At 30.4% G+C, this 13,605-nt stretch overlaps 1 protein-coding gene across 1 annotated transcript; it reads right to left on the reverse strand.

Annotated features, from left to right (window-relative positions):
- Positions 1 to 9,008: 9,008 nt before the first annotated feature.
- LOC119670044 (dentin sialophosphoprotein-like) lies at positions 9,009 to 10,760 on the reverse strand. The gene is made up of 4 exons (XM_038080150.1): positions 10,238 to 10,760; positions 10,013 to 10,153; positions 9,540 to 9,578; positions 9,009 to 9,230 (listed from the first exon to the last, which is right to left on the reverse strand). Exons 1-4 carry the CDS (start codon positions 10,599 to 10,601, stop codon positions 9,061 to 9,063), a joined length of 714 nt encoding a protein of 237 aa, XP_037936078.1. The 5' UTR covers positions 10,602 to 10,760; the 3' UTR covers positions 9,009 to 9,060.
- Between the last annotated feature and the right edge of the window lie 2,845 nt (positions 10,761 to 13,605).

A 13,605-nucleotide genomic window follows, 5' to 3' on the forward strand; every position in this document is an offset into this window, starting at 1 on the left:
ACTCTTCAAAGTGCCTTGATACATCCACACAAACGACATCCTAAGAGACCTTAGAATAGACCCGATCAAAAAATACATAAGGGACAGAGGCCTGAAGTTATATGCGAAAACTGACAGACTATCCTACTTAGCACTATCTAATCTTAGAGTAATCACTCTCCGCACGGGGAGGTATGCCGATCTTAGATCAATCACTAAATAATCATGAAGCTTATAGGGAATACATAAATTAGTCAATGATATGAGTGGGACCCTGTAGTACCCCCAGCTATCAAAGAGTAAAAGTGCCCAAATGCGCTGACTCGAAAAAAGGATCAACATACATACATACATACTCATCGATTAATGAAAAAACTAAGCTATATATATCATAATATTTAACTGTCAAAAATATTTTGAAAAAAATATATTTGAGGTTAAAGAACTTTTATTCTAGAAAGTTTATATTCCTTTCACCAGTTTTTCTTCTAATATAAGCAAAATTTAATTAAAAACTGTTTGGCCACTTGTTTTTTTTTATTATGAAATGAAGAAATTTTGGGTATATTTTAATGAAACTCGTTACGAAAAACATCCGTTGGTTGAAGACAAGATTATTTTCGATAAATTCCAATGGATTTTCTGGTTTCTCTATCTTGGAGTGTTCTTATATACGACTTATTTGCTGGCAAAAGTAATGGTGCTATATCAGAGACATCGCAATCGTGTTATGGAAGCTACTAGATTATTAAAAGAAGCCGTTGATAAAATGCGCCAAGATATCACTGAGCCATTACATGCAACGAGTTTAAAGAGCATACATAATAACGTCCAAAATATCATACAATCGGATAATAGAAATCAAAGATATCATATAGCTTTTGTATACCCGAGCACTTCCGAGGAGCAAAGTGAAAATGAATCAAATGGAAAAGAGTTGATGGCACGTGAGTCAACTTTTGTACTGCTCGGTAAATGTGATATACCACCAGATTCAACTGTGAGCAAAAATTTAAAATGTAAAGCAAGTAAGCAACCAGTAGAGAACGATAGGCTAGATGGCGGTAAGACAAATGGACACAAAGAAATCACCAAAAGTTCTAAATCGTTAACAATGTTTCAGAACAAAACTTCTGAAGAATGCATTGAGAATAGTAAATTAATACCAGTGACAGAAATATTCACTACAGATATTATTACAACTGAGGGCTATCGGGATGCTGACGTCAACTTTCGTAGACATGACTACGTTAATTTGGATTCAGCTGAATTATTATTAAATATGGGCTCTAACGTAAATGTTAATATTTGTGATGACGTTTACTTTGGGTTACCTACACCAATAGCAACCGTTAGCAGAACAGAATTATATTTTTCCAATATCATATCAGATATTTCTGGCTCAAGTGAACTTAGCACGAGTGAAGCCAACATAGATTGTAACGAGCACGCACGTGTAACTCAAATGCCCGATAAAATGTTATTTAATGATTCTTCAAGCGAAACGCCGACGAGTACAGTGTCAACATTAAACATATCAACAACTTCAATTGACACGAACTCAGATAGTACATTTTCAGATAACGAAAGTGTAGTTGATACACATACTTCAGATTCTGGCGGCCCAGACTCAATTGTCGTTACTCCAAGTTTTATACATAAGTGGAATCTACAAACCCGCACCTGTGACGTTGATGTTATGGTTCAGGAATTCGAACACATAATACCGGAACTTGAAGTAGTTATGCCTATGTTGCGTTCACGTTCAGTACCTCGTATGTCGGTAAGCAGTGCATTTCGACGTACTCGCAGTGCTCCGGCAACATGTTCACAACGTCGCATACCCTGCGTTTGTTCAAAGCTCTCTAAATCGGATGAGTCACTCCTCAGTTTATTGAACTCAAATTATCCATATAATAGCTTTATGAAGAAATAACAAAAAATTAAAAGTTGCATGTTTACAATAGTTTATTAGTTTTTAATATAGCTAATATATTTGAACCTTAATTTGATTTTTTCATTTTTAAAAATTTCTATTCGCTTCAGGTTCGCTTTGGAATACAGAATTTAGAATATTTAAGAATCTTATTTTTTGAAGAGAAGATTCACTCTTTTCATATATCAACAGAACTTTACCTCAGTCTACAATTGAAACTTTTTTGTGGATTTCTTAACTAATGAAAGCATTTAGTATCACAGGTACACATCACAGATAAACCATAAATTCCATACATTAATTCAAATTTGACGAATTTCGAGTTTTACCTCTTTTGAAGAGAGTATGCGATATATACTGCTATGAAATCGTGGGAGTCATTTTTTTTGTACTCGCAATCCGTATATTATTGGTTTGTGGTTTTGGTATTGTGTAGAATAATTTTTTTTAAAATGGAAATAGTGAACAATAGAACAAAACAATAGTTGAGACGCAATGCTCTGGTGATATTCATTTGAAATAAATACCTATGTACTGAATAATATATCGCATAAATAAATAAAAATAAAGAATTGATATATTAAGTCATATATATGTATATATATACATATGTGTATATATTATATACATTCAAACTTCCTTAACTCGAACTTCTATAACTCGAACCAAAAATAGTGCACCAAGGTTTTAGTAAACAAATTACATACAATTCTGCTTCCATAACTCGAACTTCTATAACTCGTATTTCTCTATAAGTCGAACAAAAATTTTTTCTCGTACCGCTAGGAATATGGAGAAAGTGCATTCTATATAAGTCGAATTTTTGTTTTAAGTAAAAATCCATTTTGCTATTAGGGAAAGTCCCTTTTTCCAAACCAAATGTTTAATTTTTTCTTTGGTTGCTTCTTTGTGCAAATGCCAGTAAAATAACTTCCAATGCTACTCTTAACGATTATATTGAGCTTGATAATGAAATTTGTACATCAAGCTTTCCTACAGATGATAATATTATTGTACACTATAGCTCTAAATTACTGGATCCAATTCTAAGCGCAATGGAAAGTGATGATGAGAGTTCGGTGGATGTAATTGTTTCCCAGCCTTCCTAGAATGAATAGAAGACTCATTCAAAATTCTGAATTTATATTTGCAAACGAATGATAGTTCTATAAGAGTATGAATAAAGTGGAATCTCTTTTTACTGAAAATAAGAAAAAAATTAAAGACCTAAACCCTAATTTCTGAATATTTTACTTTACTATAACTTCTGTGTTTTATTTGATTGCAAATAAATAAATATCTTAAGATGTAATTCTAGTTTCTTTCAAAAATGAAAAAAAAATTTAAAAAATTCTCTAACTCGAAGTCTCCATAAGTCAACCTTTTCTTTGCAAAAGTGGACTTCGAGTTATGAAAGTTTGATTATATATCTATTACATGTTTAATTAATAAAAACTAAGATTTTATTAAATACGTACTTTCTCAGTATGTTTGTTTATAGCTCAACTGTTGTCTGTTCACATCTTACATATAAAATGTTTAACAAATATTTCCAATTTTAGTAATTTCCCTTGTAGGAAATTTATTTTTAAGGGTTGCATTCAACATTTTTCGCCTTAAATCACTTGATTTATTTATAATGAGCTCATTTATATAAAAGCTTTTTGTATGGTAAATTATCTACGAGACAGTGTGAATGTGCTATTAGTTAATATGAAAGAAAATTTTTAAGTGTATGTAAGAAAACTTTCCTTTAAAAAATAATTTGTTTTACAGCACTAAAATATTTTCCCTTAATAATTAACCGTTTAATCTCAAATGTCAATGGAACTTGAACTGACGAAGCAATAACCTTCAACTATTTTTTTAGGTATATATTAAAGCTTAATACTTCTTGGTATGATTCTTAAATCCCAATAATTTAAAGTATTGTTCTGCTAATTCGGTTAATTTCAAATAAAATAAAACAAGTATAGTGGAATCTATTTGCGTTTCTAAAATAAGACCAATTACTGTAATAATTAAACGTAATATTGATATAAAGACAACAATAATAAGTTCGTTGCCAAAAACTCAGCTGAAAATATGCAAAAATCTAGAAAAAATAACAACTTAAACTCAAATAATTCTAATAATAACAAAATCACTAAAAATAATACAAATAAAAATATTAATGAAATATTAAATCAAGAACGAAAATTTAATGGAAATTCACAAGATCGAAAACAAAATATAAATGAAATGAAGCCATACTTAACGCAAATGAACGAGAAATATAAAAGTGAGAAGCAGTTTCTAGCATTAAACAAAATGGCACCTACAAAGATACCAACGATCTCAGAACAACAAGCTGCAGTCTATAAGTTAACTCGAACGAGTAATTTAACTGGAGCTAGTTACTTAACAACTGGAACTAGTAGGTCGACTGCATCAAAAACTTTAACTATACCAATGAATCCGACTAAAGCAAATAATATGATTCAAAAAACTACAACCGATAGCAACACCCAAACTAGTTTTATTTTCAATACTAAAACTAGTGAGAATATTAAAAATCCGATTGACGAATTCAAATTAAACAACAATGGACAATTAACAGAATATTTAACAAATGGTTACGGAAAGAGCACAAATTCTACTAAATTACCAGTTAATAATTCAACGAATTGTTCAACAAATTTAGAGTTCCGAGGAACTAAACAGAAAAATTTGACCTTAACCAATAACAGTTCTGAAAATGACTTTTTAAATGAAATAATAACTAGTGAGAATGTTGGCAAATATATTAACGAGTTGATATTAAATAAAGCGGGCGAGTTAACTGTAGAGCAAAAAAGGAAAAAAAATGAATTGACTATGTATTTAGCACATTTGCAGGAAAAATCAAAAGAATGTCATTTAACAAATAATGAAATTTCAACTCTATCTATAGATAAACAAAATATGGTACATTATTCACCTGGACCGACTTTTTTTACAATAACGAACCACTTAAAGAAAAAAACAGTTCCAGCGAGTAAATTAGCTACATCGACCAAGACAACTAATAGTGTGAAATCTCTCTCTACTGTTAAAACTAACTCGTCGCCTAAAACAAAATGTTCAAGCAGTTCTAAAACCAGATGCCATAACAATAGAATTACGAGTGAACATTTGGAGAAAGAAATTGAACATGTAAAATTAAACCAACGTGATGAAGGGATTAAAGACCGTAATAAACTGGAACATAAAGCTAGTGAAAAATGTAATTCTGTTAAACAACATGATTATAATAATACACTGGCAAATCGTATTAAAATGACTGATAATAATGTAATTAATTCTCCCAGTAAATCAACTATAAGTCGTATGCCAGTAGCTAGAGCTTCCTCAACTCCGGTTAAGAAATCAATTGCAAGTTATAATTCAAATGCTGTGAGTAATTCACCTCTAAAAAGTAATTCGTCTATAACAAAAAGTACATTTATGGTAAAAAACTCGACTATAATAAATAACTCACCTAACTTATTGTGTAGTGTATCTCAAGTCTTCAATTCGTACGAACGTCATACAAATAGTTTCTATAATAATAAAATAACTATTGAAAATGTTAATATGTATATCAACACATTGATATTAAATCAGAATCAAGTGTTAACCAAAAAAGAAGCAGAGAAGAAACATGAATTGATAACATTTTTAATGCAATTTGATCAAATTAAAGAATGTGAAGAACAAGGTAGCTCTATTGAAACATGTGCCAAAAAAATGGGTGTACCAACTCCAAAATCCAACAGACCATCAAGTACGCACAATAAACCAACTATAACAAGTAGTACACCATTAAGGTCTGATGTATGCGTAGGACCCCACTCTTCACAAGTACCTAAAACTAATCGTGATTGTTCCAATAGTTGCTTCTATAATGAAAAAATTACTAAGAAAAATGTTGAGTTCTATATTGATAAATTGATCTTAAAGCAAAATGGCAAATTAAACGAAAAACAAGAACAAAAGAAAAATGAATTAGTAATGTATTTGATGCAAATTGATGAAGAGAATGAACTTAATGGAAAGGTGAACGCAGAGAATCTAAACACAAATGCTGCTACTAAGGACATCAAATGTACCAATAGTGATAGTGCGCTTGGACAACGCGTTGCTCATAACTCTGGAAACTGTATGGGTTCAAATAAAGCTACTTCGGAACCGTGTAATTGTAAAAAATATGAAAAAATTTTGAAAATTTTAGATAGATTAGCAGTTTCTTCCGATAAAGAGCCCTACAAATTTATTCCTCTTAAAAATATTATTAATAAAAGAATTGGTTAGAAAAGTTCTGGAACAAGTATATATCATAAATTGTAATAGATAAGTTAAAGATTGTATACTGATTGTGTGTATTATCATTATGACCTGTCTAATCTCTATGTTGTATGTGTAATGTTATTGTAATAAGTATAAAATGATTGTTAAGAATATAATTGTCTATTTTAAGTTATTCACCATTATTAAATTGTCACTAATAAACGAAATTATATAGCCGCTGGGTATACGGTTTTTAAATAACAAAATTATTTGCTTACTTGCTTGGTCTTCAACGAGTTGGCGAGAGAGGAGTACATCTACTATTTACTTACTTTTTAGTTACTGACTTACTTTTCCTGCGGAACAAAAGTTCCGATAATGTCCTTAAGCTAGACTTTATTTTATAAGGTATTATATTTCCTGAAGTAATTCTATATAGTGTGGCGTCTTTAACAAGACGTAGAGTTGGAGTCCATCTACTTTTAATTAACTTTTTAGCTAATGATTTATTATACCTGTGAAGGCTCCGATAATGTCCTTAAGCGAGACTTCATTTTATGAGCTATAACACCCCGTGAATACGTGTTTTAGATTATTAGTATTATAAAGTTTGCTAAGAAAAAAAAGAACTAAATTAATATATTTTATCTTCAGTTACTTATATATCTGCAAAACTTCTGCAGATAACATGGAAGACATTACATGCCACGTACATGGAATTGGATGTGGGTGGGTAATAATGTAATAGAGGGAATGTGTTCCAAGAACTGTCGGGCCTACATCCCAGAGCCACTCGCTAATTGTAACGAAAAAGTATGGTTCACCACCTCCTAAAGGAACTACACAACCAAAAAGCAACGTCTCTGTGTAATATATGTCATTTCAACAATTATTCTAAATTATAAATATGTGAAGACTTTGCAAAAAGGACCATAACTAGAACTGAGTTGTACTTCTGAGTCTTTTCTGATCAGGATCAAAATTGTAGAGCGGGATTACAGGAAAGGTACGGACGATGTCGCCCAGATAAGGGGACAGAAATTGAGGAGGCTTGTACCTCATATTATTCAGTAGATTGATAAAAAATTGAGCTGGTTACGTCATTGATTAGGCATATCCAGTCTATAATTTCCGAATATTTCTTTTGTATGGTCCTATCAAATTTATTGCAATCTATTTCAAGTTGATTAGAGATTTGACATAGCATTATTTGATTTGAGTCTGTTCATCGAATAAAATTTTTTTTGTTTTCAATATTTAAATAATATTAGGTAGTCAATGAAATTACCTCTGAATTTCTATTATAAAAAGATAATATTTTTTAACAAATCCATGTACATGTTCAACTGATCTCATACTTTAATGAAATTATGCTATATAGAGAAATCGACGGCATTTTACCATACGTTAATACAATATCAATTAACGTATTTTCGCAATTAAATCGCTAATTGTGTATCAATTAGTTCCACTTTCCATACAATAACGTTCGACATAATTGACCAAATTGACTGCAGTTAAGGGAATACTAGAAAAACAAAACTTATTTAAATAATTTTGTATAAAAAAATGTACATAGCAATTATTTTGATGATTATCGGTTTTAAGTCTCGAAAGAAGCAATAAATTGACTGAACATTATGTAAGAAATGTATCAATCAATTGAGCAAGACAGATGCTACATTAGAACCCACAGAAATTTTTTTTGTCTGAGTCAGTAGTCAAATCGTAATTTTAAATTGTAATAGAAACTGCGATGAAAGTATTTAAGTAGATGTGGTTGAAGCGATAAGAGATATATTGTCAAGACCCTATGATTCATTGTGAGGTAAGGGTTCATAGCAAGTAAGTAAGTTAATACCCTAGGATTCATTTTGAGCTAAGTAAGTAAGTTAAGACCTTATCATTCATTGTAAGTTAAGGATCATAGTAAGTAAGTAAGTAAGTAGTAAGTTAAGATCTTATGATTCATTTTGAGTTTAGGATCATAGTAAGTAAGTAAGTTAAGACCTTATGATTCATTGTGAGTTAAGGATCATAGTAAGTAAGTAAGTAAGTTAAGATCTTATGATTCGTTGTGAGTTAAGGTTCATAGTAAGTAAGTAAGTAGTAAGTTAAGACCTTACAATTCATTGTGAGTTAAGGATCATAGTAAGTAAGTAAGTAAGTTAAGATCTTATGATTCGTTGTGAGATAAGGTTCATAGTAACTAAGTAAGTAAGTAGTAAGTTAAGACCTTACGATTCATTGCGAGTTAAGGATCATAGTAAGTAAGTAAGTAAGTAGTAAGTTAAGACCTTACAATTCATTGTGAGTTAAGGATCATAGTAAGTAAGTAAGTTAAGACCTTATGATTCATTGTGAGTTAAGGATCATAGTAAGTAAGTAAGTAAGTTAAGATCTTATGATTCATTGTGAGTTTAGGATCATAGTAAATAAGTAAGTAAGTAAGTTAAGATCTTATGATTCATTGTGAGTTAAGGTTCATAGTAAGTAAGTATGAAGTTAAGACCTTACGATTCATTGTGAGTTAAGGACCATAGTAAGTAAGTTAATACCCTATGATTCATGGTGAGTTAAGGACCATAGTAAGTAAGTTTCAATTTAAAATTCAATTTTATTACATTACATTTAAAATAAGTTTACAAATATAATCATATACATAAAATAGTTTTGTTTTTAACATGGACATATTACAAAATTATTACAATATTTCTTCTTCAAACGTCAACATATATTAGGACTTACAAATAAATTATTTTTTAAAACATTTTAATTCTTATTTGTTTAATGAAGACTAGACATAGCCTTCATGTTTAATTGCAAAAATTTCATTAGAAGTATAAACACTATATTTCTTAATATCTGGAACTGTCACTATCTTCAGAAACTGATGTACTATCATTACTTTCTTCAGAAACTGATGTACTATCACTACTCTCTTCAGAACTTGATGAACTATTACTGAGTGAAGAATTACTTCTATCAGAGTTATTGAATAAACTGCTGTCACTTGTATCCGAAGCAACTAAAATTTGAACAATATATGAAATTTATATATAAACATATATATTTATAAATGTACAGTAATCTCCGTTATAACGCGGTAGATTGATTCCGCTTTGTTAGAAAAAAGTATTATAGGGGTATCCCGTATACCCCGTATACACACGTGGAAAGGTAGGCGAAGCTAATTCTGAACTATACAAATCCCCGCGTCATATGGTGGAATAATTGTGTCATACGCGGGATTGAATTAGCTTGATATGAAAACGCGTTATAAGGGTACCGCGTTATAGGGGGATTACTGTATATATCTTCAAACTTTAGTACTTACAATTGAATTCACTCTCTAAATAGCTTCCGTCACTCGAACCTTTTGCAGTTGTAAAAAAAACAAACAATTTAAGAATTAGTTAATTATTGAATTTATTTTTTTTTTGTTTTTTTGGAAATAGATTTTACATTAAAAAAGTCAATAGATACAATTAATCAAAAATACAAAAAAAAAACTGACACGACATTGATACATAAAGAATTAGTTACAATATTAAAAATTACAATTATTACAATCTTTTTTCACATTTTCAAAATAATATACCAAATACTTAATAATTGGTTTTAATAATAAATTATTTTTAGATTAATTGTCACAGATATTAGTAAGAGTATTTATTATGAATTAACGTTTCTTTTTTGGTATGGATTTTGGTTTAGTGGTCTTAGTACCTTTATTTCCAACCACAGCCCTTAAAGCCTTTAAACTGAAAGCAGGCCCAGGCACCTTACCAGAACCTTTTTTTGACTTACTGGTATCCTCCTCACTGGAACTATCATCACTGTCATCCGAATCACTGTCACAACAATCACTACAACTGCAACTGCTGCTGTCATCACTGCCACAGCAATCACTGCAACTGCAACTGCTGCTCGAATCATCAGAGCTGCCACCTGAATATCGGGATTTCAAAGTAAATATTAATTTGTCATACATAATAATATTAAGTCACTCATTTCTAGTACGTATATACTTACATTTGCATTCGCAGTCCGACGGACATGACGACTCATCATCGTCTGAACTACTTTTCTTTTTAGATTTTGCTTTTCCACCGCTCGACTTTTTGGCTGGCGCTTTTTTGGGTTTAGCCGATTTCTTAGTATTCGAACTTTTATCACTTTTCAGCATCTGCTCTGCTAAATAAACTTCCAGTTTCTTTTTGGTTGCTTGTTGTTCCTTACTCAGTTTTCCCTTTGGTTCAGTTATCAATTCCTTGATGTATTTATTGACATTACGACTATTAAATTTAATTGGAGCATTTTTGATATCTGGTGACTTTAAGAGTTCCCCTTTAATTTTTGTTCCAGTGGAACGTCTCGCAAGAGGTACCCCAGGCATTTTGACAAATTTTTAAAATAAAATAATTAATTGTTAAATATATTAATGGTTAACCTTGGAAATAATTATATTTTTAACTGTTCAATTGTTCCGTTAAGACCTGCTTTTTTAACGTGTTCACAGAACGAAAGCTAAAATTAATTGCATTTATTCTGATTTTTGTTGCCCGGCTATGACTTGCGGATTTAAGAATAACGGATCGCGGTAAAACACAGTGTTGAAAATAAATTTGTTTATAATATAGAAATATCTTTAAGCCCAGCAGCAATTTAATTAGGACTGAATAACGTTATCTATTTGCTTAAAATTGCTTAATAAATGAACATATGTGCAAGTCTGCTTATATCGAGCGATCAGATGACTGTTTGTTATCCCGAATGCGAAAATAGTTTACCAGGCGTCATAATCTTTTCTCTGGTGTTCTTCATCCAGCAAAATTTCTCATCGACCTGCTGAATATTATGAGGTAGAAGACTCCACAATTTCTGACCCTTTATCTGGATGATATCGTCCACATTTCTTCTGTAATCCCGCTCTACAATCGTGGTTACAACAATCTCTTACAAAGAGTTTACTCTTAGTCAGTAATTACTTCATAGCAAGAACATTCTCCGTCTCTCTAGTCACTTATTTACAAATTTGGTTTCAATATATTGGTTGCCTATATATATACTAAGCTCTTTGTATTCTATTGTCTGCCTTTCCCTTGATAACTGGAATGGTGTTTCAACTTTCGACCTTAACAGATCAATGTTTATATTACAAGTTTCTCATATTTAAATAGGCACAATCAGTTCCTTTTTATATTTTTAAGAAAGTGCTTCTTTTAATACCACGTCAAAAAAAACTCGAAAAAATTATATAAACTAATTTTAGCAAAGTTGAATAGCGAAAATAGGTACTGTAAATATGGATTAGTTTCATTTAATACCTTTTATTGTATATAGCTCTGAAAATAATATACTATCCATAAGTTTTTAGTACAAAAATATCGAAATGACATATTGTTTAACTTTAAGTGCAGCTAAATCAACTTATATAGTATTAATCAACTCAATATTTAGTCGTTCCCATTGGCATAAGTTGATTTATGCATGTGAAAGAGCTTGTATGTCAGAAAGTTCTACAAGCTGTAGTTTATTTTCATTTCAATTGTTAGCAGATAAGGTTTGATTTTGTATTTCGAGAAAATGGAGAAATTGATGGACTTTTGTTAATATGGGTAGTAAATATTAGGCCTTTTCGGTGGCTCGCAAGTACGGCAAAAAATGCATGTTGGCCTATGTTGGCCTATGTTGGCCACGCAAGTCATTGGCATCACTGTTGCAATCTGTCAAATGTTTTGTTTTGACAAACAGCAAATCTTGTATATGTGCATATAAATCAAATATATTTTTATAAAAATATTATAAAATTAAAATGAACACGGAATTAAAAGGAATTGTAAGAATATTGGAAATTTAAAAATAAAACACTAAGATAAGTAAATTTTTGTAGGTACTGTCGATGTTGGGAGAAGGAAGCAACGTTTTGCAGTGGCCGAGGGATGCAAGTTGTTTCACGGATTTTTTAAATGTTATGAATGCCGCAACAACCTCCTCTGAAGATTCTCTTCCTTTCGTGTCAAGTAGCACTCTAGAAAACACTTCGTTTCCTTTGTGGTCCATAGTTTGGGTGTATTTCTATAAAAAATTTTTTAGAAAAACTTCAAAAATTATGTTTGTTTATTAATTTTACGTATGTAAACTACAAATTAAATGAAATAAAATAAATGTTACTTGGTAATAACTAACATAATAAAAAATTCAATGTGCTTAATACTTACGATTTCTCCATTCTTATTATTTCTTCGTTACTTTTCAAGATTTTTCAAATTTTTGAATTCTGTTTGAATTTTTATTTCCTCAATTTTTGCCATTTGATTGCACTATTCGTTGGAATTTTCAATGAAGGTTCACAATAGTTCGCTTATTGCGTTGGTAACATTTTTTTTTTTACTGGCCGATGTGGTTGGCCAGCATAACTATGCTTGCCGAGGTAGAGAAAATATTGTTGTTGTTTTGCATACATTGCGGCCAGTATAGGCCTGCATAGGCCAACAACTTGCTGTTTTTTGCCGTACTTGCGAGCCACCGAATACGCCTATTATTGAATTGTGTGTGTAAAATTTGAATATGTTGGTATTTTAGCAAAGATATTATATATAAACACATTTATATATGTCATTTATATGACTTAATTATACAAAAACAAACATTTAAAAAAATTTTAACTTCTAGTATCATGTTTCCACTGCAGATAAAATAACTTATTATAATGAAATTAAGATTAAGTCTTAATTAAATCAATTACTTTCTAAATATATGACAAATATTTCAAATATTAGTAATTTCTCTTGTGAGAAATTTACTTCTTATGACTGCATTGAAATTTTTGAGCTGATTTATTTATTATGAGCTTATTTATATGAAAGCTCGTTGTATAGTAAATTATTCTCATTAGAAGTCTTAATGAGCAAAATTCCTACAAGAGAAATATTTTTCATGTATTTTATATGTAAAATGTAAACAAACAACAACTGAGCTGTAAATATAAGCACTGTGGAAGTAAGTATATAATAAAATCTGTATTTATATTAATTGAATACATAATAGTATTGAAATTTAAAAATTAAAAATAAAAATATAATTGATTAATTCAATTATTCTACAGCCGGTTTATGATTTCGTTCTAATATAATCACAGCAAGTGAATTTGTTAATAAAACTGTCACAGCAAATTAACAAAACTCCGGACAAATGTGCAAACACAAAAGTTAAGTACGGCTTTGGGCCAGTTAGTTCAGGTGGTAGGACACGAATTCGATTCCTGTTACTTCCAGTCTCAAAAAATGATTTAGGAATAATTAAATACAAGAATTATGTCCAAAATCACTAATGATGGGTATTTTGCAATACTCGCAACAGCTGTATTGTTAGCCAAAAATTCAATTAGTTAAAATAAT

Source organism: Teleopsis dalmanni, chromosome 1 (genome assembly GCF_002237135.1).
Source record: "Teleopsis dalmanni isolate 2A chromosome 1, ASM223713v2, whole genome shotgun sequence".
Lineage (NCBI taxonomy): Eukaryota > Metazoa > Arthropoda > Insecta > Diptera > Diopsidae > Teleopsis > Teleopsis dalmanni.

What these genes read in the sequence shown, in the direction of transcription:
- LOC119670044 (XM_038080150.1), bottom strand. Translation starts at nt 10,601, where the DNA reads ATGCCTGGGGTACCTCTTGCGAGACGTTCCACTGGAACAAAAATTAAA. An exon ending in TTCCAGTGAGGAGGATACCA is followed by an intron (nt 9,579 to 10,012) that starts GTAAGTCAAAAA and finishes CAACTGCAAAAG; the next exon opens with GTTCGAGTGACGGAAGCTAT. An exon ending in TTTAGAGAGTGAATTCAATT is followed by an intron (nt 9,231 to 9,539) that starts GTAAGTACTAAA and finishes TTCAAATTTTAG; the next exon opens with TTGCTTCGGATACAAGTGAC.